Source organism: Talpa europaea, assembly GCF_964194135.1.
Source record: "Talpa europaea genome assembly, chromosome: 1".
Lineage (NCBI taxonomy): Eukaryota > Metazoa > Chordata > Mammalia > Eulipotyphla > Talpidae > Talpa > Talpa europaea.
Genome location: NC_140073.1, coordinates 13,493,294 through 13,519,482, shown reverse-complemented (window position 1 = coordinate 13,519,482; position 26,189 = coordinate 13,493,294). Strand labels below are relative to the sequence as shown.

Below are 26,189 nucleotides of genomic sequence, written 5' to 3'. Positions count from 1 at the left end.
AAAATAATGATTTGTTTGGTTTTAGGGATTTATAGTAATTACTTGTCTGTGTCTTTTATGATTAGTATAATTTTGAGGACTTAAAAAAAACTAAGTAAAATCTGTTATTCACGCATCAATTTATGGAAGTCATTATGTAGAAGACCCAGGGTGCGGTATCACAAGGAAGACAAAAACACACACAGATCCTGCTGTTCAGAATAATAGTAGTTGATGCTTATTAAATGTTTACTGTAGCTTAGCCACTTTTACCATTTCTATTGTAAATAAGTTAAGAAAGTACCCAAGGTCACACAGAGTAAAAAAACTGAACTAGAATTTGAGCACAGTTATTCCAAATGTGCTAACCATTGGGTCTAACCATTATACCACACTGCCTCTCAAGATAATGAATAAGGGCCTCCCTGGTGGCGCAAGGGGTTAAGACGCAAGCTATGAAGCTGTCCGCAGCCTCTGCAGCACGAGTTCGATCCCTGGCAGGCCAGGAGCAGCCCACATGGCACAGCAGACCTCTCCTGACTTGCCTGCTGCTCCCCTCAGCAGTGTACTTCGGTCCATCTGCCTGTTCTGTTCCCCACTCTGTCTCTGGTGAATTTTCTCACCCCCCGCACCTCTGGACTGTACCCCAGCTCCTGAATGCATAAATAAAACAATTTTTTAAAAAGATAATAAGATAGAAAGGGATGATACTCAATCACTCAGTAAATATTTATTGAGCAACTACTGTTTGTCCGGTACCAAACTAGGTGCTGTGGATACACTGATGAGCAAGATAAGCATGGTCCCTGTCCTTGTGGAGATCAGAGTTTATAGAGAAAACATCTTGGGAATTCAGAGGAGAAGAAGAAAAGAGTACCCATCTCTGAGCTATAGGAAAGAACCTTCTGCTTATATTCTGTTTTATCCCTAGCAGAGCATCAGTCTTGCGCAGAAAAGTGGAGATTAGAAGAGGGGAGAACACAAAATCTCAAAGGAAAAGTAGTCAGAGCTGGCATCTGGTCATTCAGCAAGCATTGGAGAGGGGATTCAAAAATAAGAACAGGATGTGGACTGATGCAACTTCAAAGTCCCTGCCAACTTGAATCCTTGTTCAACTTTCACTTACAATGTCAGGTACTGTACTAAACTTTGGAAATACAACTGTAACTAAGGCATCGTCCCTGCCCTCCAGGAGTTTACCATCTAATGGGGCAGACAATTAAGAAATTCCATTACATATACTAAGGCCAGAAATAAGCAGCACAGATGGAGATGGGGCACGATGCAAGCTGGCACCAGACTGCAAGAAAGTGCATCTGTTCTAAATAGTGGCACAGGACAAAGGGCAGTTAGAAAGCTGATGGAGTCAGGAGTGAGATCCAAGGAACAACTTAAGTAGTTTCTCACTGGAAATGAAAGAAAGCCTAATATTGTAAATGATGCTCTGGTTTATAGACTGATGCCAATAAATTGCTAAATTCTTTCATTGCTCATTGCCAAGTTCAGGAAGGGTACTGAGCAGGAAGTGTTCCTAACCCACTTCCAAATTGAAATAACCTGTTCTCCACTTGATAATCCAGAGTTCCAACCTAAGTCTTTTTTTTTGGGGGGGGTTAAGGATTGAGGGTAGGGAGAAGTTGGGGACAGCATCATCTACATCTCTAACCCCCACGATGAACCCAGTGCAATGTTTCATGAACAGAGGCTCCATAGATCTGCAAAGAACTAACAGTTCATCTGACAGCATAATTACTATCTCAACCCACATCTTCCACATCCCCAGTCCCTACTCCCAACCTCTCTACTGTTCCTTAGACAGCCACTTGCAAATGCAAAGAACTCAGTACAGATAAAAGCATAGCTTTGTGGATAAAAGAAGAAGCTCCGGATTCACAATCTGGGAGGAATCATTTTATTAGTTTTAGGATATTGAGCAAGTCACTCAACCTGCAGCAATTCGACTATAAAATGAGATTAACTTCTTCACTGGGGTTTGTTGAATGAATGTCACTGGGCTAAGTTCAGAGTAGTAAATCAGACCGTTTACATAAAGGAAATGATCACGCTGCCTGGCATATAAAATGCACTCAAAAATGACAGCAGTATCAAACCACAATGAGACACCACCTCACCCGGGGGAGAATGGCCCATATCAAAAAGACAAAGACCAGAAACAATAATTGTTGGCGAGGGTGTAGGGAATAGGGAAGTCTAATACACTGTTGATGGGAAAGTACAGTGACCTTGACCCTATGGAAAACAATATGGAGATTTCAAAAAAAATTAAAAATAGAGCTAACATAGGATCCACCCTTGATAAGTACCCAAAGAATGCAAAATCACAATTAGAAGGGATATATGCCCTCCTGTGTTCCTTGTAGCATGCCTTCCAACAGCCAAACTATGGAGACAATTAAAGATCAGTAAAGGACACGAAAAAGAGAAAAAATGACAGCAGTGGTAGAATGATGTGCGTGATCAAACAGCGGGGTAGCTGACGGTGTTGCCGTGGGAACACCGGCCGTCAGTCCTGGAAGTCTCTGGCCGGGTCACCGCGACCCGCCACCCAGGCAGCTTCCTCCAGCGGCCGCCCTGAGCAGGACGCGCGTGGGACCCCAGCTCCCGGGTTGCAGCCCCCGCCCAACCCTCGGGCCGGCGCGGCCGCCCGCGTCACTCCGCGGCCCGGAAGTCCCCCTCGGCCCGCCGACACATGGCAGGAACGTGAGGAGGCGGGGCCGGACGCAGCGTCGCCGTCCAATCGCGCGGCGGCAGGAGCTCAGCCAATGGCAGACGCGCTCCGGGACTCGGGGGGCGCGGCCGAAGGAAGGAGCGGCCGTGTCATAGGTCACAGGGCGGGCTAGGGCGGGGCCCGCGGCGCTGACGGGGCGGAGCGGCGACGGCCTCGGAGTCGAGGCTGCGATGGCGACGGCGGCGGGCACGGCGGCCCCGGCGGACGGCGCGTCCTCGGTGCACTGGTTCCGCAAGGGGCTGCGGCTCCACGACAACCCCGCGCTGCTGGCGGCCGTGCGCGGGGCGCGCTGCGTGCGCTGCGTTTACGTCCTCGACCCCTGGTTCGCGGCCTCGTCCTCGGTCGGCATCAACCGCTGGAGGTGAGGCCGGGGCTCGGGGACGCGGCCTGACCGCGGGACGCCGGGCGCCCCCCGCGCGGAGGAGCGGGCCCGGCCCCGCCAGTGCCCGGGCCGGCAGACCCGGCCCCCGAGCGCCGGGCCGCGGAGGCGGAGCTGGGTCTCGGGAGGGGAGAAGCCGGGGCCCGGGCGCAGGCCGGGGTCCTCGCGGCGGGGGTCCCGCGCGCTTCCCGCGGGGTGAGCGCCCTGGGCCGCGGACGCTCCTTGGGGACGGAGATCGCGCCCCCAGTGTGCAGCGGAAACTCCCGGGCCCTAGAGACGCAGAGACCTGCCAGGGACTGCGGTCAGCGAGAGGCAGAACAGACCCCCGATCTGGGTCCCTTAGGGGTGCGCCGGGGAGGGCAGGGGAGCGGGTCGTGGCGTGGGCGCGGGGGCAAACTGCAACCCGCCGCCCTCAGATGCTGCCTTCTTCAGGTGAGGGGCCCGTCCGTGGCCTCCGGAAGGTCATCGCTGAGCCTTGGGTTTGTTAAATTTGTCCTTTCACCCAGCCTGGCTTACCTCCCGGAGACCATCCTACCTCGGAAGGTGTCTAGGGACCCTGTCTTAGCCTTAGGTAAGACACATTCATCCTTTTTTTTTTTTTAATAAAGATCCCAAGAGCATGTTTAGTTAGAGGCACTCAGTGTCCGGAACTGGACAACATGGCTTAACTCATTTTGGAAGTTCCCTCATCAACTATGAGCTTGCTGGGGTGGGGGTGAATCTCATCCTCATGAGATTTATTGTAAAGGACACCGGTTGGACCCCTGTCGATTTGCCTTTTATCAACTGAGGTACTGAGGGTAGTGAGGAGAGCTACATCAAGGGCCCCTCTTTGATGACTGCTAGGAGATGGAGCTGACAGAATCATGGGAAAGGACTAACAAATAGGTCGTGGATGTATTTTCTGCGTAGCCAGTGATTGAAACCTCGAGTCTGGTTATCATGTGCCCGTCTTTTCTAAAACAGCTGGCAGGGCTTGTTTGCACCGTTCTGGAGGATGTTTGCCTGTGACCTTGTACAGGGTTATTTTCAGGAAACCGTGGTACTCAGTATGGCATTCTTTCTTCTCCAAGGTGTGTGCCCTGCTCTTAGCAGTGGGCCAATTAAATGCCCCCTCCTGCTCCATTTGTATGAAACGACTGAAGATAGCCCTGTGGAGAGTCTGCCACGCAGTGTTCAGGCCACCTATGGCTCTGCCTCTGTTCCAGTTTCTATAGATAGGAGGTTGGTTTGACAAACATTCTCAAATGACCATCCCCAGAATGGACATTTAAATCAAGCCTCTCTTTGCCAGTCTCCTGTGGCAGTGTGCCAATCAGGGCAGAGTAAATAGAATCTGAGGGCCTGCTTGTTACATTGTCACAAAGCAGTTTCTTCTTTTAGGATTTTGGGGGGACATTGCATAGAAAGTGCTAGTCCTTTGTGTTAGAGATTAAAAATCAACAACAAAAAAATTCTTTTGCTTTTTAAATTCAGATTTGCTGGGAACTAGGTGTTTTTGGATTTTAGTGGGTCACCCTTTTGCCATTGTGCTTTCGAGCAAGTAAAGGAGAAAAGGAATGCGGCCGCTCAGGTGCCTGAGTCAAACCCTGAAGTCAGAGGCCGGGTAGAAAAGCAGCTATTAATTAAGCAATTATTTATTTTTTTATTGAAGTCATTGCATTGAAGCATTATATAAGCTTCAAGTGTTCATTGTTGGAGCAGTTATTTTAATGAGCGCCTAATATCTGCCAGGCACTGCTTTAGGTGCTGCTAGGTTAAGGCAGTAACCCAGCAAATGTCTTGTGCAGAGCCCTGGAGCCTGTATTTTAGTGTAGGGAGATACATAAGTGACCATAATTTAGTAGAACTAAATGCCATGGGAAAAAAAAAATAGGGGGATGGGGTGTAGGGGAGACCCAATCTTGATGAATTTGGGTCTCACTGAAGGATCTTCCCAAGATGTATGGGCCCCTTCCTACCCTAATTGTGATTTATTTGTTCTGGATTATGGCCTGGAAATTTCGGGTTTGAAAACTCAGCAAAGCCTGAGCAGCACTGCACTGGAGAACTGCACATCTGACCTGGACAACAGGGAAACTGTGTTGAAGTGCATCGGCAGGGAGTCTAATTAGTTTTGGCTTCAGAAGAAAGAAGTGAAATACCACAAAACAAATCGAATTTGACAACTGCTCTTAGGCCTGGAAACAGTCACTCCTTCCACCATACTCTTTGCCCCCATACTGCAAGAGGGCAGAGCTTCAGGCTGTTTTGTGCCCTTGGCTGGGGTCTGGGAGAGTGACTGAGCCGTTCGTACCCCTCATAACTACAGTCTGTAAAACCCATGCCTGTTTCTGGATCTGGGAGAGTCGTGTTGTAGCACACGTCCTAGTTCTGCAAATACATCCTTTGCCGTCTCGGAGAAGCCTCCCTCAGAAGGGTGGGCCCTATGCCATCTGCAGGAGGGGGGAATTGAAATCTGTGATCTCTGTTATCCTGTACTTCCTACAGACTCCCACACAGTGTTTTTGGCAGAAGACTCAGATTAAAATAACCATGCCTGGCAATTTGCAAGAGTAGAAGAAGATGGAGAAAGGCAGCTGAGAAGTCTGTGTATTTATTAGCATTGAGGAAGGGCGGGCACACTTCTTGCAGTGGTGGTCATGGGAAGTTTGTGAGCTGTATGAGCCTCAGGACTTTTTTCATCAAGCACTAGTCGGCTAAGCTCTTCGCCCTTATCCAGCATTTAAAAAAAAAAGAAAGAAAGAAGGAAAGGGGGAGAAAGGAGGATGTGAGCAGCTTTTAGATTTTAAAAATGGGAACTCAAAATAGGCTCCTGTGGTTTTTCACTCCCTACTACGACTTAGATATTGGCAACAGTTCCCTTCACCCTTTATTTCAACCACTTTGGCCTTTGCCCTGTCCTGCACCTGCCTTCAGGAGCTTTCGAGACAGAGGGAGTTGGCAGAATAAAAGAGGTTCTCTCTCAGCCCATATTACTCAGAATCAATAAATGAAGCGAACGGGGAACTCCCCGGGATGCCTGGAGAGAACAAGTGTTTCTCTCTTCCCAAATTCTGGGAGCTCAATACTGTTAGACTGTCCACGTGGGTGGTTCTGCCCTGGAACTTGGTCAACCAGAAGAGGACTGAAACCTTTGTCTCCTGGCAGAGTAATTCATACTGTTCATGCTGGTCCCCAAGCAGCTCTCTTTACTGTCTGCTGCTATGAAAATGTTTCCGTTTGCCCCGAAGAGAAGAAAATCATCACCTTTATCTTTAAAATTAGGAAAGAATAAGTATATTTTTATCTGATTGATAATTAAGAGATTAGTCCCAGCCATGGATTGTAGATTTATGTTATCTTTTCCTCTGGGATTTCATTACTTAGGGGAAATTAATTTCTATTAATATCCTATGTGACCATCTGGCCCCGTCTATGATCTCACCATTATAGTTACTTATCTTGGGTCGAAGCAGAAAAACTTAGTCAAGGGCTATCTGGACCCAGGAAAGAGTTCACTACCATGCGCTTTCCTTCTATTAACAACAGATAAAATAGTCCTCAACACAGAGTCTGCCGTCTCTAGAGAAGGCTTCCCCACAACTAAATGTAAGTGCTTAACCAGAGGATCTGACTATCTTATTGTACTCGGCTGGCCCCGTGGGATCCCTGAATGACAGCACCCGTTTCCTGTTTTTTTGGAAATCCCAATTTGATTTTCTCCAGTTCTCTGCCTCGGGCTCCAGAGCACTTACATAATATGGTCCAGCTGCACGCGTGGTTCTAGTACAAAGGGTGAGCTGTGACCCCTCACAGGGGCCGTGTGCTCTAGTGTTTGGCCATGTGCATGTGCCTGGGAGTGCCCGAGAATGACCTGCTGCCTCCAGTGGCCAGGCCAGCTTTCTTCAGAGTCCCCCCTCAGTGGAGTAGAGAGAAACTGGCCATGTGGAGAGGGGAGCTCTGAGGGAGCACAGAAAATCCTAAGGTGCTCTCATGAAGGAGTGCACAGACACCAGGGAGCACTGCTGCTCCAGTTCCTTCCTGTGCAGAGCTGTCACCCAGCCGGCTTCCATGGGTCTGCCCTCGCAGTGGCTTCTCACTCTGGAGGCACTGGCTACTGTGTGGCCGTCCTGCACCCTCCCTTCTGGAGGAGCCCTGCAGGGCTCTGCTAGGAGGGACATTGGAAATAGCAGAGCCTTTCTGCAGGCCAAAGAAGAGGCTGAAATCTCAGAGAGAAACAGTTTCATAGAAACAAATTGGAAGTAAAGAAAGGCAACTTGGAGACAGAAGCTGGAAGTTCAGGTCTCTGGAACAGTGCTTCTAAAACTTTGATGTGCACCAAAATTTCAGTGTGTGAAGGAATCACCAGGGGAGCTCACTAAAATGCAGGTTCTGATTCTGGGGGTCTGGGTAGAGCCTGATATGCTGCCTTTCAGCAAGTTTCTGGGTGATTCACAGCCAGTGTTGTCCATCCTCAGACCACACACAGAGCAGGAGGGTCTGGCAGAAAGGTGCTGGCCTGGACATTGGCAGTGAGGCCTGGCCCAGAGGCTGCGGTTCCTGGTGATTAAGAATACAGATAGTGAGCCATGGAGCCTGGGTTTCAGCTGGCCGCTCAGTAGGTGTTTGACGTTGGGCAAATTGCTTAATCTCTCTGTGCCTTAGTTTCCTCATCTATAAATGGGAATAGTTAATGTATGTACTTCATAGGACTGTTTGAAAATTAAATAGGTATGTGAATCAAGGAGAACAGGGCCTGGTTTAGTGGACTTAGTTGCTCATGAAATGTTAGCTGTTATTATCATTTAGGTGCTGAATTCAAAGTGGCGCCTGCTCCCTGCCTCAGCTGTAGCTTCCCTTCCCAAAGAAGAAGGGGCTCTCATGGGGTTACCTCCACTTCAGAGATGTTGTAAATAAATAAGGTCTAGGAAAAAAAGTTCTGTAGACGGCAGCTGGCACCCAGGGCTCAGGTGCATGTCAGTCTTATTTACAGCTTCAAATCAGAGTCCCGCACAGCCTGGTGCACTGTGAAGGAAGAAGCCCCCGAGTGTGTGGCAAGGACATTCCTGAGAGCCCCAGGCCGAGGACCTCTGTGCTGGTGACCTTGAAGTCACCACCATGAACCTCAAGGCATTTACCTGGCAGGGTGGGTTTCGGCTGGCACGAGAATATTTAGATGGGTCTCTCTCCTTTCCCCGCGGGAGGCGTGTTGAGGCCTGGGAGGAGGCCAGCGTCTCTCTTTCCAGCTTTCCCAGCTGAGCACATTAGTTTTTTTCAAAGACAGAAATTCACAGAGGCGGAGCCTGGGTTTGCAGAAGAGGTGTTCAGCCTGTCAGCGCCCCCTGTGCCCCCTTGCAGAGCCCACTGCTCTTCAGCTGGCACAGTGCTTTGCGGGTCCCATGGAACATGGGCCTGTGGCTTTTGCCGCTATACGGGTGTCTGTTGTGGACGTCAGAGGCTCCAGGGCTGTTCTAGTGGGCAGCTCGGGAACCGTGGCTGCTGCTCTAAGCCCCCGAGACTCGGGGAATGTGCTGCAGAGGCAGCGCGGGCTTCACTGTGCTCGAGGTAAAAGCAGCAGCTCTGGGTGTGAACAGGAAGGGCCGGACAGCCCAGGGTGCCCAGGGACCCACTGCTCTGCAGGGCTTGGTTCCTGAGGAAGGAGGGGAGATGGAGGCCAAGTAGCCGCAGTCAGGTTTGTGGGGGGCAGAGAGACGAGTCCAAGAACATGAGGCCACGTGGGGTCTCAGCCCAGAGCACCTCACGAGCCACGAAAAGGCTCAAAATTGGGGCACAGGGAAGACAACATGGCTTCAGAGTCGCTTCCTCTCCCACTTTGTCACTGAGTAACTGCAGATTCATTATCCTCTGTGCTTCGTTTTCCTCATCTGTAAAATGAGCATATTTCCCTTCAAAATGTGTTCAGAGAAATAAAAAGAAAATGTATCAAAAAGCCTATCAGATCCATAATAACATGCCTCTGGAGAGGGGAGTCAGATTCATTGAGCGGGCGACTTTATGGTGTGCTTTTTTATAATTTAAATTTTGAACCACATGAATCTATTATTTAATTTAAAAAAAAAAAAAGGCATTGCAAAGATCAGTTTCTTTTCCCATGGTGACCCAGCCCTTGAACTAGGTGTCTGGAGAATCTTGAGTGCTCCGCACCCCGCCACCAGCTTCCCCCATCCCCCGCTCTAGAAAGCATGTGAGACAGCCCGCAGAGAAGCACCCTCTAAGGCCATCTCCTCCCTTTGGAGCTGAGGACCTGGTGGCCACAGGCCTGGAGAGCCTGGAGAGTGAGCCACCTACAAAGAAAACGGAGCACTGGGGCCCGGGCCGCGCAGTAGACGTGTGCAGCTGTGTGTGGCGGGCTGGCGTCGGTAGGGTGTCCAGCGTCCAGGGCTTTGCCGTGTTTTTCCCCGTCGGTGGGCCCTCAGGCTCCTGTATCACAGCACCGCGCTCGTTTCTCAGATGGCGCTCTCTTCAGTTCTCCCTCCGCATTCTCCCAAGACTTCGTGATGGGCAGATGTTTACACACAGGGCCTGAGGCTGATGGAGTTAAGTGACTTGGCCTCTGATCACAGAGAAGCCACAGTGTGAGAAGCAGCTCACGTTTACGCAGCTTCTCTGTGTGCCAGGTACTGAGTGTCCTACGCGCTTTCCACCCATTATTTGATGTGCTTTTCTTAGTAACTCGACGAGCTGGATCTAACAGCAACTCCACAGTGCAAACTTGGGCGGGGAGATAAGGAGCTGAAGGGGGTAAAGAAACTGCCTAAAGTCACATTGCCTGTGAGCGGCAAAGCCAGGGTTTCCTGGGAGCGACCTGGCACATCACCTCTTCATAGCCGGGCTAGAGCCCAGGCTGCTTGACAAATGAGCCTGCTGTTTGGCATAAGCAGTGACCAGCATCTCCCTGCGTTATTAAGAAAGAGGAAAGTGACTGTGAAGTTACCACTAACAAAGCCCTTGTGGACTCTGCAGGTTTCTGCTTCAGTCTCTGGAAGATTTGGACACAAGTTTAAGAAAACTGAACTCGCGCCTATTTGTCGTCCGGGGACAGCCGGCCGATGTGTTCCCCAGGCTGTTCAAGGTGAGCAAGCAGAGACTCCAAGGAGATGGTGAGATTCTGCTCCCCAGGGCTCCCCTGCCTATTGAATGAGAGATTCTGACTGAGAAAATGAAAATGGTCAGGGCTGATCTGTCCCCCGCTGCTAGAAAAGCTGGGAGCACACTCAGCCAGTCAGCTTGCCAGTGGGAGGAAAGACTTCTGTGAAACCGTGTCTTGCTGGAAGGTTCCCAGCTCGGTCTCGCCATGGCAAGAAATTATTCCACCCCGATGCCACTGGCTTCCTTAGATGTTTTCTTGGCTCAGGTCAGCATGGTTTACGGCTTCTCTCTGCCAGGAGTTTGAGGGTGAGGTTTCCTGTCTTGCCTTGCTCTACTTATTGAGAAAAAAGTCAGCCTTTCTGAGTGAGCTTCCCTGCTTCCCCCTGAGATAATGATTTATAAAGTCTTCATTTGAACACTACATAGGCCTCCCTTTGTTATATCAGAGCCAGTCCCTCTCCCCCCCAACCCTCTGTTTTAGGGCTCATGCAGTGGCAAAAGTATTCACAGACAGAGAGCTCTAGACAGCCTCCGCTCATCCTCACCAGCACACAACTATTTGTATGTCCCTTCCCTGCAGCTTCTTCCCGTACTCTTCCTTGGGGGCAAAATAGGAGGAGGGTCCCACTTGAGGCAAGCAGCTACTAAATACTTCCATCATCCGCCCCCCTTCCCCACCACATACCCAGAGTGAAAACCTCATGATGTGGTGTTCGTTGAGGGCCCAGTGCAGCATGCACCTGAGCGTGCATATTCCTCACAGCAGCCCTAGAGGCCTGGCCCTAGTGTGGCCCTTGGTGTCTGTAGACTGGAGGGATGGGTACTGCTGTCCCTGGTCCCCAGACGAGGAAGTGGTCGCTTGCCTAGGTCATGAAGCTAGGAAGTGACGGGCCAGGATTCAGGCACAGGCTCTCCGACCGCGGGGTTGGGTTCTTGTCACCACGCCTTTACATATGCTTGCCTCCCCCTGCAGTGTCTCCCACACCCCCATCAGAGGCCAACCCAGTAGTAGCCCAGAGATGCAGCTAGATCAGCCATTCAGTCACTCAGTATGTATTTACCAAGCCTCCACTGTGTACCAGGCCTCACACTAGGTACTGGGGTAATGCTGCATGACATGGCTTGGTTTCTGCTCTGAGAGTTACACTCGGATGGAGCAAATAGGCAAGCAGTGGGCGACTTCACTGCATATGATCAGTGGTGTGATGGAAAAGCAAGGTGCAGGAGAATCATACTGAAGAAGATCAAGGAAGGCTTCTTGGAGGAATCATTTAATTTTTTTTTTTTTAACTACTTTCAAGGCTATGAGTATTTACCAGTGTAATTTCTATGAACAGCTAAGCATGGTACTTGACTCTGAGTCAGAGTTCCATGAATGTTTAGTGCCAAGGGATAACCAGGCCTGCCCAGGACCCCAGGCAGCGCTGAGCAAGATCAGCCCAGGCACGGCCATTTGCCCGTGGGGTTCAGAGTTCTAAGGAACTATGACCAGTCTTTGGTTAGAATGCTTTCTGCTTGCTGGTTGCATGCTCTCGGGCTGTCCGTAGGCTGTGTACAACCTTTCACTGGGCCAGCATTCCTAAGAAATATGGAAATTTCTGTTGGAAATGACTAAAGCCTTGGAAAAGAACTCCCTTCTTTTTCCAACACATGCCCCTCTCATCTGATTCCTCTGACTTCTGGACTAAGGACTGTTTTTCCTTCCCAAGCTCTGAGAACTGGAGCCTATGAGCTCTGCTTGCTACTGGCCTCAGGAGTGTTGCCAGGGAAACCATGAGGACACTTCACATAGCACAAGTCTGCCAAGAAAACTAGGGCAGAAATTTGCAGGGCTGTGAGAAATCTGGGAAAGGCTTGCTGAACGGGCAGGAGGTGGCAGTCCTGTCCCCGCAGTCTCACCAGTGAGTCAGTGCCTCCTTCTGAGCGTGGGGGCTCCCCTGAGATCTTTGTATTTATAGCCTCCTGCTGCATTCTCCTGCCTCAAGGACACAGCAAGTGCACTGGGCTACCCAGCTCCCTCCTGACAGAGACACCACTGGCCAGGCTCTGTCACCCTGCTGCTCCCTGGCCCTGCTGCCCTGTGGCCTGTCCGCCTCGAACCCTGTGAACTGCCTGCTTTCTAGGTCCGAGCTCCATCCCTGCTTGGTTCTGCAGCCCATTCTGACACGTTTCTGGACTTACCCTGATCCCTCCTAGGAAGGAGCCGAATGCCCAGCTTCTCCCTCCTTCCCAGACACAGAACAGGCCATAACAAATTCTGTTCCCACAGGAATGGGGGGTGACTCGCTTGACCTTTGAATATGATTCTGAACCCTTTGGGAAGGAACGGGATGCAGCCATCATGAAGATGGCCAAGGAGGCTGGTGTGGAGGTGGTGACTGAGAACTCGCACACTCTCTATGACCTGGACAGGTAAGAGAGGCATCCAGGGGTCGAGCTGCTAATTGTGGGCACTGGGGATTTGGGCCCCTGCTGAACAGAATCCTGGGAGGTTCAGCAGTAGTGCCACCTGCAGATGAGGGATGGCATTTTCTAGAAACAAGAGTAGACCAGAGTCCCCACTCTGTAAATCAGGTCACAAAGAGCTTACCCACTTTGGTTGCAAAGAAGCTTATTAGGCCTCAGAGCTTGGAACAATGAGGAACCCTACTCAGGGTGCCAGAGATTTACTCCTCATTTGCTCCAGGCCCTGACTCCCCAATTCCATCCTCAAAGACTACCCACCTCAAAGGCCCCCTCTGGCCTCAGTGGACCCTGTGTGTTTCCCCTCCCAAGAAACCTCTGTTCTCACAGACCCGGTTTCTGTACTAGGACTAGTTCTGTGGCCTCCCCTGACATATGGATCTCCAGGCCATACATTAGATGTTGCCTAGGAGGTCCTAGAGATCCTGGAAGGAGCAGATAAATAGAGTAGCCTCCTTCCCTGAGGACGGACCCCTGTGTTGTCAGAGTCTTAGAGAAAACCCACTCCTTCCCTTCTCGGTCAGAGCTGGCACTCTCCTGCTGCTGCTGCCCTGCCCAGTCAGCAGCCACCACTTCCCTCCTGTTCCTCCTCCCCTGCCAGGAGGCCAGCTCACACGTGAGCTGGAGTTGCAGGAGGAGATCCTGGGTGTGGAGCTCCTCCTCCAGCCACTTGCCACACGGCAGGGGGAGGGGACCTGACATCTGCACTAATGCTAATGGAGGAGAGGGAGCATACTAGACCACTGAGGAATGAACTCACCCGCCTGCTCCACTTGGCCTTGCAAGAACTACTTCTTGGTCATTGAGAGCCCTGGGAATCTGGCTCCAGGCTATCCCAATTCGTCTTGTATAAACAGCCTCAAGGCCTCCCTGGTGGCGCAAGGGGTTAAGCACCGCACTATGAAGCAATCCACAGCCTCTGCAGCCCGAGTTCGATCCCCAGCCAGCCAGGGAGAAACCACATGGTGCAGCAGACTTCTCCTGTCTCACCCGCTGCTCCCCTCAGCAGTGTATTTCAGTAAATCTGCCTGTTCTGTTCCCCACTCTGGTGAATCCTCTTACTCTGTCTCTGGTGAATCCTCTTACCCCCGACATCTCTGGCCTGTACCCCAGCTCTTGTATGCATAAATAAATAAATCTTTTAAAAAAATAAATAGCCTCAATTCCCCCTTTCCACTCCTCTGTCTCTCCTATAACTTTTCTGAATTAAGTTGAGCATCCTTTAAATATTAGTTGCTGCCTTTAACTGCAGCTCTGGTCTCTGATTTAGGGAGGATCGGCTGTTCTCCTCCTCCCTGTTCTAGTAAGTAGAGACCATGAAGGAACCATTTTGCAGACCCAGACAGGAACCTGTTTGCAGAAGTTCTGATCAAGGGACTTTCTCCAGGCTTACCTGGGATCAAGGATGGTCCACGGGACTCTGGCTTCAGCAGAGAGGCTGAGTACCAACATGGTAGTGGGGGGTTTTCTGTGATTAAGAGAGACGGTCAGTGTGTCTCTAGGCAGCGCCACGTGGATACCAGGGAACCTGGAATTGAGTCCCAACTTTGGCCCTGCCTCGCTACATTACCTGCTCCAGCTCTCTGGACTTCCTTTTCCCTCCTGATGAAATGGAAATGTAGCTCCCTCAGCCCCTCCTTGCCACTTAAGGGTGGGGCCCATGAGTGGATGAGGAATGCCACTTTGTAAGCCTTCAGAATCTGGGTGCTTTTCTGGGTGGGCAGGGACCCGGAACAAAGGCCTTATGGATGACGTTAGCTGTACTGTGGGATTCCCAGGATCATCGAGCTGAATGGGCAGAAGCCGCCCCTCACCTATAAGCGCTTCCAGGCCATCATCAGCCGCATGGAGCTGCCCAAGAAGCCCGTGGGCTCTGTGACCAGCCAGCAGATGGAGGGCTGTAGGGCCGAGATCCAGGAGAACCACGATGAGACCTACGGCGTGCCCTCCCTGGAGGAGCTGGGTGTGTGCTTCCCGCCCCAAGCTGCTTCGGCCCGCACCAACTTCTTTGTAAAATCGCTGTTGTTGTCCTCTTTTTTGTCAAAGTAATGCATGTTCCTGTAGGCAGTTTAAAAATCCAGAGAAATGAATATGGACATGAAAAATCACTATCACCCCACCGCCCAGAGGGAATCACTGTTGGCTTTGGAGTATGTTCTTCCAGTTTTGTTTTGTTTTTTCTGTTTATACTCTGAGCTGGAATTTTCTGTTTCCAGTCCATGCCTTTATTTTTGTATTCCCCCCTCTGAATATATAAGCACAGTCTGGTCACCTGGCCTCTGCATGCCAGTGTTTCTAGTATCGCTTCCGTGGAAAGCTCTGTCAGCCTCTCAAGTTCACCGAGAACCCCCTTTCCCCCTTCTCCCCTTCTCTCCCCACCCCCATTTTAAAAATCTAAATAAAATTAGCCTTTCGCATCTGAGAACCACAACCATGGCCAGCTCACCTGAAAGGGGGAAGGCCAAGGTTGTGCTCAGATGCCTGAGTGATGAGTAGCTGAAACAGGGAAGCAGGAGAACAAGGAAGGAAGAGAACAAGGATGACCTAGAAAACCCTAAAAAGTTAGGGATTATCTCAGCCCCAGAACATTGGAGTTCAAAAAAAAAAAGACTGGCTGCCATTCAGTCCCCACAAAGCTCAAAGATTAGACCAGTGTGTCAAGACTTGCTGAGCACTCACTGGTGTGGCCTGACCTCCAGCCCCGTGACCTGTTTCTCCTCTTTCGTGTAGGGTTCCCCACGGAGGGACTGGGCCCAGCTGTTTGGCAGGGAGGAGAAACAGAAGCGCTGGCCCGCCTGGATAAACACTTGGAACGGAAGGTATGGACCCTGTTTCTGAGAAGCAGAACTTCGTAGCTGACACTCTCCCAGCAGGTGGTGGCGGCGGGTGGGGGAAGCTGGGGTGGAACCAGACTAGGCTTGTGTCCCTTCGTGCCCCTAGCTTAAATAGGGCAAAAAAAGAGGAAAATGCTGCTGATGGGTATAGTGAGTGAGTGCTCACCATGTGTTGCTGGTCACTGGGCTGAGCACCCCTGGGTTAATAAGCACCTGCTTCCATTGTTTTCCATAATTTTCTTTCATCTTTCCAATAGCTCTACAAGGTAAGTGTTAAACGCTCCATTTTACAGATTAGGAAATTAGAGAGGTTAAGTAACTTGCCTGAGATCACACAGTTAGTAAGTGGTAGAATGAAATCTTGTTTTGTGAGATTCTAAAACTTACACTAGATGGCATTTCTTTAATCAGAGGCAGGTTCCCTTATGGAAAGGATATTTGGTCATCAGTAAAGCCCAGAAAATTAATTGTTTTGTGCTTATGTGTCCCCCTCATCTTTTGCCAGATCTCCTCCAAGTCATTGATTTCCATTGCTTGGACACAGAGCACAAATGGCTCACTTCCCAGTGAAGTGGGAATTGGCCAGGGGAAGGAAAGAGGACAAGGCCCCAGAGGCATGTCTCAACTGTGTCACGTGTTCCCCACGCCCCAGGGATAAAGGAGCGGAGAAGGTTCTCATGGCTGAGAACAGTCGGCTCCTAGCTTCCTGTCCCATGCACTTGGCTTAGAGACTGGGCCCCTGAGACCTCAACTTTTTCTATTTCTGTTACCCGTTGGGCCCAGCATCTAGGTGGTAACTGGCACAAGGAGGCTATGGCAGGGCAGAACACTGTCCCTTCCCTAGAGGTGCCCCTGCAGCAGGGAAGGCATGCCACAGGCCCATCCTCCTGAGGCCTAGTGCCTGGATGTGCCCTCTGGATGTTACCATCAGCCTGGGCTAAAAGCAAGCCCCATGTCATAAGAGGATGCAAACTGTTGTCTAAGGGATAAGGGGGGACCAGCTCTCACTGTCCATGTCAAGAGTTTTACCCAGAGAGTTTGGAGCACAGTTTCTAGATGAGACTGGGCCAAGGGGCCAGAATGGCAGTGTGACATGTGATGGCAGCAGAAGAATAAGACTTAAAAATGCAAAGAGCTTGCTCTGGCCCATGGATTGTTAATGTCTTAAAAGCTTTTTGTAGAGGAATGGCCTGAGATCACGGAGCAGGGAGCATCTTTTCCACCTACCCCTGGAGGGCCTCTTCTATCTGTTCTCATCTTTACCACCAGGTGACCCAATAGTTAATGAGGATAAGTAATTCTCTATAAAGGTATCCCTGTTCTTAAGTGACAAAGGAATTTGAATATCATCATTTTGTACTGCCGCTGATGCTGTACAATGCATTAATGGCTTCTTAACCCATAAAGAAAGACAGTTATTACACCCCACTGCAGGCTGTCAGGGAGGTCAGGCCTGAATCCAATCCAGTCTCTGGTTGCAGCCACCAATTTGCAGGCAGTCACAGGACGGAGTGACACATGGAACTGCCCCAGGAGTGCCTATGGCGAAATCTGGACTCTGGGGACTAGGTCAAGTCAAATGGCCCGCATTTTTAAACATAAAAGACAGTAATGACAGGAAATGTTTAGAGTAAAAGAAACTCAAATGACATACCCAAGTTTTTAAATGGCCAAGACTCATCTATAGTACCTAGGGATGTACATCTGGATGGGGGAAAAAAACAGACACTTAAAAATGCAAGGAAAAACTGTGAAATATGCCTTCCAGATGTGCTTTGCAAAAATAGAAAAAAGTAAACATTTATAATGCAAGGACATGATGATTGTAAAAGCTGGTTAGTGATTATTTGTGGGGCAGAGAGGGGACTGACAGGAATGAGCATGGGGTGGGCTTCTGGGGTAGCTGGTAAAGTGCTGATTCTTGAGCTTTTTTAGGGCTACCTTGATGTTTACCTTAGAATAGTTCATTAAGCCACAGTCTCTGTGACTTATGTATCGGTTTCACTTAAAAATATTTTCAAAGTCGGCCTCCCTGGTGGCGCAAGGGGTTAAGACACAACCTATGAAGCTCGCGCGGCCACTGCAGTGTGAGTTCCATCCCTGGCCAGGGAGCTCCCCACATGGCACAGCAGACCTCTCCTGACTTACCTGCTGCTCCCCTCAGCAGTGTATTTCAGTCAAACTGCCTGTTCTGTTCCCCACTGTCTCTGGTGAATCCTCTCACCCCCCACAGCTCTGCCCCTGTACCCCAGTTCTTGTATGTATAAATAAATAAATCTTTAAAAAAATATTTTCAAAGTGAGATGGGCACAGATGTAAGGAGGCAAATAAATTTTGTGTCCATTAGCGGTACTTTAACCTAATACTGCACAGATTACCTGCTGAGAAGGTTACCTTTAGGTTGACTTGAAGCAAGAGTCAGAATTAACCAAGGAAACAATCTAAGTGTCCATTGATGGATGGATAAAGAAGCCGTGGGATATAGTCCTGTACTTCATAACATTCTGTCAATAATGAACCATTATACACAGTGGTCTCTCTCTACAGCCTAGGTGTGTAGTAGGCTACACCATCTAGGTTTGTGTAAGTTCACACAATGACAAAATCACCTAATGATGCATTTTTCAGAATCTGTTCCCACTGTGAAGCAACACATATCTGTGTGTATGTGTACTGTGGAATATTACACAGCCATAAAAAAAGAATGAAAACTTGCCATTTGCAACAACCCAGATGACTCCTGAGTGTAAGTGGATAAAGGGAACTTGAGCTACATTGTTACCACAAATTATATAGCAGAATTAGGACAAGAATGTGGGCCACACACTGCTCCCCTCGCAGTATATTTCAGTGGATCCACCTGTTCTGCTCCCCCACTCTGTCTCTGGTGAATCCTCTCACCCCCGCCCCCCTGCACCTGTGGCTTGCACCCCAGTTATTCTATGCATAAATAAATAAATAAATCTTTCTTTAAAATCATTAAGAAATAAAAAAGAATGTGGGCCACATTGTTTGGCTTGGTGGTGGTTCCATTGAAAACCGCTGGCGTGCAGAGTGGAACCTCCAAGAGCAACCCCCCAGTCCTGGCTCCTGGGCTCTTCTGTGACCTTAAGTGAATTCCTTACCACCTAGCCCCTGAGTTTCCCCTGTAACATCCAGCCTTTCCTCTCTGCACTTACTCTTTGCACTGCAGGCCTGGGTTGCCAACTATGAGAGACCACGAATGAATGCCAACTCCCTGCTGGCCAGCCCCACAGGCCTCAGCCCCTACCTGCGCTTCGGTTGCCTCTCCTGCCGCCTTTTCTACTACCGCCTGTGGGACCTGTACAAAAAGGTGAGGGGGCACACCCACCCCACGGCGGCCAAGTAGAACAGGGTGTTCTAGGCCAGTCAGTGACCCTGAAAAGGGGCTGGGGACCGACAGGGTTGTTGACCCTGGGGGTGTCAAAATGTGAGTATAGTCCAGAAAAGGTGGGGGCAGAGTCCATATCCACAGGCTGGTAGATCCCGAGCATGGTGTGAACTGCTGGGGGGTGGGGGGGGGGTAAGATCCACATCACAGCAGAGCAGGACAGGAGGAAAAGCCACCTCAGGACATGACCCGGGAGGTGACAGTGCCTTTGGCAGCAGGCAGACTGGACTGGGCAAGCACTCAGCTGGGAGGGTGGGGAGTGCAAGGTGGATGAGGTGGAGCCAGTCCTTGGCTGGAGAGCCAGCTGCCCTGTGTGGAGCTGGGCCAGAGCAGCTGAAAGAGCTCCAAGGCCTGTCACCTTGGCGACAAGCAAATGACTTGAGGGCTACACGCAGGGTCCCGCCTGACATAGAGCAGGCCCCCACCCTGTGTGAATTTGCCCTCCTCTGTCACACCCCCAACCCTCCAGTTTCATCAGGTCATCCTGGTTATGTCACATCTCCCCAGCCTGGTGAGTACCAGGATTTTGTGGCATGGGGTGGCTTTGCCAGTTTGTTGGGTCATTTTGTGACTTTTAAGAACATCATTATTTACTTAGAGGTCTGATGTCTCCATTTTCTCCGGGCTCCCCATCTAGCCTGCTGTATGTGATTCACTGAACAAGAACCTAGACTGGGCATTTATGTGTGCAGGTAGGGACATCCCTTTGGTGCTCTAGCCATTGGAGCCAAACAGGAACCCTTGGGGGCAGGGCTCAGGAGCCAGGCTTGGGGGTATAGTTGGCAGTGTGGCATCCTCCTGCAGACAGCCTCCTGCCACCCGACTGCACAGCCCACCTCAGGCCGCAGCACTGCACGACAGGGCCTGGGCCATCAGGCTGCAGGTGTAGGGCACTTCTCCTGGGGACTGATAGTCCTCTGTACATGTGTGGGTTTGGAGCCACCACGTTTGCAGATGAGATGGTGCTGAGAGCTGGGCAGGTATGATTCCATGTGCTGCTCCCACCCCCAGGTGAAGCGGAACAGCACGCCCCCCCTCTCCCTGTTTGGGCAACTTCTGTGGCGAGAGTTTTTCTACACGGCAGCTACCAACAACCCCAGGTTTGATCGCATGGAGGGGAACCCCATCTGTATCCAGATCCCCTGGGACCGCAACCCCGAGGCCCTGGCCAAGTGGGCCGAGGGCAAGACAGGCTTTCCTTGGATTGACGCCATCATGACCCAGCTGAGGCAGGAGGGCTGGATCCACCACCTGGCTCGGCACGCTGTGGCCTGCTTCCTCACCCGCGGGGACCTCTGGGTCAGCTGGGAGAGCGGGGTCCGGGTGAGTGCTCGCTCAGCGGGAGGCTGGCCTGTATTTTTTCAAGTCAGGCCCGGCCTCTAGGCATGGGCAGCCTCCTTCAGGGCTGGGGGATGGGGTGAATGAATCCCTCCAAACGTTCCTTGGCTGGCCCTCGGCAGCAGGCTTGGCTCTCCTTCCAGGGGAACTGTGGACTTGGGAAGAGCCATGGCAGTAGGTCCTCAAGGAGGCCGACTGTCCTGCCTCCTCCATGCAGGTATTCGATGAGCTGCTCCTGGACGCAGATTTCAGTGTGAATGCGGGCAGCTGGATGTGGCTGTCCTGCAGCGCCTTCTTCCAGCAGTTCTTCCACTGCTACTGCCCTGTGGGCTTCGGCCGCCGCACGGACCCCAGTGGAGACTATGTCAGGTGAGGGTGCAGACCAGACTGTCTGACTTCTGACCACTGTGTCCTGCTCCTAAGAAGAGGTGCCCTTGGCGCTTTTAAGGAGGGGCCCAGTGTGTGACAGGCTGTTGGGTGTGTGTGTTTCAGGAGGTACCTGCCCAAATTGAAAGGGTTCCCCTCTCGGTACATCTATGAGCCCTGGAATGCCCCAGAGTCAATTCAGAAGGCAGCCAAGTGCATCATCGGCGTGGACTACCCACGGCCCATCGTCAACCACGCTGAGACCAGCCGGCTCAACATTGAGCGAATGAAGCAGATTTACCAGCAGCTGTCCCGCTACCGGGGACTGTGTAAGGCGCCAGTACCCACCTCCAGCCCCCCGCCCACCGGCTCCCCCCGGCTCACTGAAGGGAAGAAGGACATCACCTGAGGGCTCAGAGGCATAGCTGGGCATTGCCAGACACTTGTCAAGGGAGGCCAAGTGCTGTCTTCCAGGCTTTTATGTGGCCTGGACTTCCCAGGGCACAGGACACTGCAGGCTGGGCTGGATCAGGCCTCTCTGAGTAGTGGTGGCCATTGGGAAAAGACGGGACCTCAGTGTCATGGTCCTGCAGGCCCCTGCCTCGTTTTCTCCTGCTGCTCTACCCTCCATAGTCCGGGAGATTGTACTCTGATTACTCCCTGCCTCCCTCCCAGGTCTCCTGGCATCTGTCCCCGCCTGTGTTGAAGACCTCAGCAACCCGGTGGCAGAGCCCAGCTCGAGCCAGGCTGGGAGCACAGGCAATGCAGGTGGGTAGCATCTGGCTTCTCTAGTCCAGTGCCCATCCCAAGGGCACTGTGCAGCCACCCCCACTCCAGCCCCGAGGCTAAGAACACAGGCCAAAATGGGCTTATGCCCCACCTGGGGGAGAGAGACTCTAAGAAAACCATGCAGGGTTGTTGCAGATAACCAGAGCGCTGGGGGAAATACAGTCAGTGACCTGGTAAGAGAGACTGGGGATGGGGTTTCCACCGGAGTAGCCAGGAAATGCCTCTGCTGGGACCTGAAAAGTGAGGAGGATCCTTTCCATGTAGCAGGGGAAGAGCACTCAGGCAAAGGGCATAGCTGGAAAAGGCCCAGAGATGGCATGAGCTCGGCCCACCGGGCCCAAGGATTGGCGCATCCCAAGCGAGGAGCCGGGACGAGGACAAGACACGGCAGGCATCGCATCATTGTGTGGGGCAGGGTTCTTTCGCCAGAGCGTGGGGAAGGCACTGACAGTGGCAGCAGGTCAGGGTGTGGTTTATGATTTAAGACGCTCGCTCTGCCTGCTGTGTGGAGGGGAGAATGTGGGCAGGAGTGAGCCCCAGGGAGGCTGGAGAGGAGGTGACTGCAGCTGTCTGGGAGGAGATAGCAGCAGCACCGCGGGTGGTGACAGGAAAGGGAGAAACTGACAGACCTGCCACTTTTCTGGGATAAAAATCAGTGACAGGCTGGCAAGCACTCCAGAGGTTTCTAATTTTCCCAGCCAGGTTGGCTCCATGGGTCAGGGCACTGCTCACCCTCTTTCAGGGGCTGACCCAGGGTCTCAGAGGCAATAAATGCCTCACCCTCAGACCCAGGACAGCAGAGAAGACAAACCAACCTCTGGCCTGAAGCCTGTGGGATTTAGGGTCCAAAACAAGCACTGCTGCCCACAGCCTGGGTAGGGTCCCCTTGGACGTTTCCAGACAAGGTCACTGCTGCAGGGGGAGGGTCAAGGGCAGGTCTGAGGAGCACGATGCCGGCACTGCCTTAATGAGCAGGCTCTCTGCCTTGAGAGCCTCCCCCGCACGGTCCGGGGTCGCCTTGGCCACACACACCGTGACCATTGCACATGCTTCCCTGCAGGCCCGCGGCCACTCCCCAGCGGCGCAGCGTCCCCCAAGCGCAAGCTGGAAGCAGCTGAGGAGCCCCCTGGTGAAGAACTCAGCAAACGGGCCAGGGTGGCGGGGTTGCCCACCCCAGAGACGCCTAGCAAGGACGTCTGAGAGTGAGTCACAGATCCAGCTTCCGGAAGGGGGGCGGGAGGCGTGGGAGTGGGTTGGGAAACACTGCCCTGACCGATGAAGGCCCGGTCAGCTCGAACAAAACCTGGGCGGGACCGCATGGCTTTTAAGGATTTCAGCTCAAAAATTCTCCCACTTTGACTTCCACCCGTTCTAAAATTTGTCTTTGACAGCTAAGGAAATAAATTTTCTTTTTGCCTTTCTCTACCTATGCTAGTGAGCCAAGCCCAACAAAAACAAAGCAGAGGCCTGCGTAAAGCTGTGAGAGAAAGTGCCCTGTGCCGGGGTCTGAGGGTGCCCGGGGCCTGCTCCCGACAGGCTGTGGGCTGGCGGCCAGTGGGGGACAGCACTCACCTCGGGTCGGGTAGTGCTCTCAGCCCAGCCCCACCCGAGGCCTCCTCCCCCGAGGCCCCAGCTCCCCATCCTGTCTGCGCCTTCTGGCCACTCTTGCATTCCTGCCTTTCTCCGGGCCTTGACTCTGAGCTTGCCAGTCGGCGCTCATCTTTCTAGGAGGCCCCTGGATGCAGTGAAACAAAACTAGCTCCTCCTTCCCCTAAGCAGGCGAGGCCTTTTCTGTCTTTTGTGGGAAAATGTAAATTCTGGTCCTTTTTGAGTCGTCTCTGTCTGTTCTTTCTGTGCGTGTCTTTAGATGGGCGGGGGTGAGGGGTGATTTCCTCAATGGAGCTCCTTGATTCCCTTTTCCAAACCCTTCCACTTCAGGGCAGGTGGGGCCAAGTCATGTGAGGGTCAGCTGGGGAGTTGGCCAGTGGTTGCTGCTCACACCCTTTCCTGGGCTCTGTCTCAGTCACCGCTGAGGAACACGTGGGCGGTCTTGCTCTAGGCGCCCCGGCAACCTTAGATTCTGTTCTCTTCGTGACTTAGCTCTGTGGCGCTAAGCAAATTTCATTCTGACTTACAAGTCGGGAGCTTGCCAAGCTGATGCTCTGATTTTCCAGGTGAGAAGACCAGACTAGAGAGGTTAGGTGTCTGGGTCAGGGTTGCCCAGTAAGCTAAAGGCAATCACTTCAGTATGAAATTGTTGCCAGCAGGTAGGCGAGGAAGGGGACACGAGTCATGGAAAATGTGATCTGATGCCCGTCCACCGGGAGTTAACAGTCTGCTTAGAAAGTAGAAAGCAGGGCCCCCCTGGTGGCACAGGGGTTACAGTCTCAGTGCTGTCACGCTCTGCCAGTCACTGCAGGAGTTCAATCTCCTGTCTCACCCGCTGCTCCCCTCAGCAGTGTGTTTCAGTAGATCTGCCTGTTCTGCTCCCCTCTCTGTCTGTGGTGACTCTTCTCACCACCCGCACCTCTGGCCTATACCGCAGTTCTTGTATGCATAAATAAAAATAAATCATTTAAAAAAAAAAGAAAAAAGCAAATACCTATAATTCCTAGACATGTGACACAGACTACATGCTTCTCACGAGACAGTTATTAATGGGCTGAGGGATCGGGAAGTACAACACAGACATTTACACGTGGGGGGCTTGAGAGATGAGTTGGCTTTGGACAGCAGGGAGAGCATTTCGGACAAGAAAACAGCTTAATGGTGACGCGATCTTGCGTAAATTTATTAACCAGACTCCATCTCCTGCTTGTTGTAAAACTTAAATGAATACGTGTATAGAGCTCCTGGCAGGAGAAAACCTGATGACTGAGGCTAAAATTAAGGACCCAGAATTGGGCGTGGCTGGTCTTGGGTCAGTGGCTCAGCAACATCAGAGCCAGTTGGTCTGACATTCTCTTGCTTCGTGATCTCAAGATGGCTGCCAGCCACCAGTTCCTCATTCAGACTAGGAAAGAGAAGGCATGAGAGAGACAGCTGCTTGTGGGTTCCCATAAACATCAAGTGCTCAGATTTGCCACACACTATTCTAGGCATTGTGATGTGCTTGTGAACAAGACACAGTCCCTTCCCCCTTCAGTACGTGTTTGTGGGAGGAGGCAGTAAACAAATATATGTCATGAGGCCTTAAGTATACAAAGAAAAGATAATAGAGGTTGGGTAGAGGATAGAAAGTAAAAGTTGGGACACAGTAGGGGGGTTGCAGTTTTATACTGTTCAGGCTGTTAGGGGTTGCCACTCTCCTTTTATGAAGAAATAGAAGCTGTCCCCTCCCCCTGCTTTTAATGTTGGTCCTGTGAGCTGAAACTGAGTCTCAAAGCCACCCCCAGGTGGGAAGTAGGCATCCTGATGACAGCATTGTTGTAGACTGTTGGTTTTCCAACTTGAATGAGCAATAGAATCACCTAGAAGAAGATACTTGGAGAATCACTGACTCAGACCAGTTGTGATCCATTGTCTGGACCAGGCCCATGACTCTCTTAACAAAATCTAGATTCTCTTAGCAGGAAGCATGGCTGCTGGTGTCTGGCTCACAGTGGCTGTGTAATATGCAAAGCGCTTATTAGCCCGGTGCTGGCTTATGAGTTCATGGTACCCAAGAAATGGCAGCTCTAATTATCATTACGGAGGACGTTGTTATCTTCATTGTTTTGAAGACTATTACGGCTGGGTCTGACCCTGTCTGGCAGGTCTTAAATGTGAGGCAGAGAAGTGTACCCCCTGGTGTACCCCAAGGGCTGAAAGCATTTTGAATGGGAGTGTGAAATGATCACCCTGGCATTTCTGGAAGATTGACCAGGCATTAGGCTGGGACCAGCCAAGGCTGGAGCAGTGGTTCCAGGTAAAGACAGAAGGGGCCCCAAGGGCAGCACCTGTCTCTTATCTTGCAGGCAGGAGAGTGTGGCTGCCTGTTGGGATCATGAGGACTGCTCTTCAGGGCTTCCTCTGTCCTTAGTCTCACCGAATGGGCAGCTCACTCTGGCCGCCTGCCTGCATGGGTGGCCATAGGGCTTAGGTGGGTGAGACCTCCTGAGGCAAGGTGGGGAACAGCCCCCACCCCTCTCCCCAACCCTGTGCTTGGTAGAGGCCCTGAGACAGAAGAGCCACTTGGCTCACTGCACTGGTGGTGCCACCTGGGCGCTTTCAGCCGCCTCATCTGTGAAACAGCGGGGACTGCGACTCGCCAGCTGCCCGACCCGCCCAGTGTTCATGCCAGGGAAAGAAAACGACAAACCATGCGTGAAAAGCCTGACTAAGTAAAATGACCCATGCAGATAAAATCACACTAACGGTGAGTTGAAACCAGTACCCTGGGCTCAAAGGACCACAGGGTGGGGCCACGCCCCTGGCCCTCCCCTCCGCTGGTTTTAGTGGTGTGACATGGGGCGGGGCACGTAACCTTCCTGAGACGCTTCAGCCCTAAGTGTGAATCTTTTTTTTTTTTTTTTTTTAATACAAGCACTGGGTACAGTCAGAAGCGCGGGAGGGTGAGAGAATTCACCAGAGCCAGAGCAGGGTACAGAACAGCCAGACTGATGAAATACACTGCTGAGGGGAGCAGCGGGCGGCAGGAGAGGTCTGGCGCCATGTGGGACCCTCGCTCGGCAGCCGGGGATCGAACTGGCACTGCAGAGGCTGCAGGCATCTTTGCAACCCAGCGCTCAACCACTGCGCCACCGGGGAGGCCCCCTAAGCGTGAATCTTTGCCAGCCGGAAGGCTCC

At 51.7% G+C, this 26,189-nt stretch overlaps 1 protein-coding gene across 1 annotated transcript; it reads left to right on the top strand.

The window, feature by feature from the left end:
- Positions 1-2,898: 2,898 nt before the first annotated feature.
- Positions 2,899-22,601, top strand: CRY2 (cryptochrome circadian regulator 2; the record flags this gene model as incomplete). Its single annotated transcript, XM_084235722.1, has 11 exons — positions 2,899-3,089; positions 10,074-10,182; positions 12,469-12,611; positions 14,441-14,625; positions 15,393-15,481; positions 18,690-18,830; positions 19,920-20,231; positions 20,464-20,615; positions 20,739-20,941; positions 21,288-21,380; positions 22,462-22,601. 11 exons carry the CDS (start codon positions 2,899-2,901, stop codon positions 22,599-22,601), a joined length of 1,758 nt encoding a protein of 585 aa, XP_084091848.1.
- Positions 22,602-26,189: the final 3,588 nt, after the last annotated feature.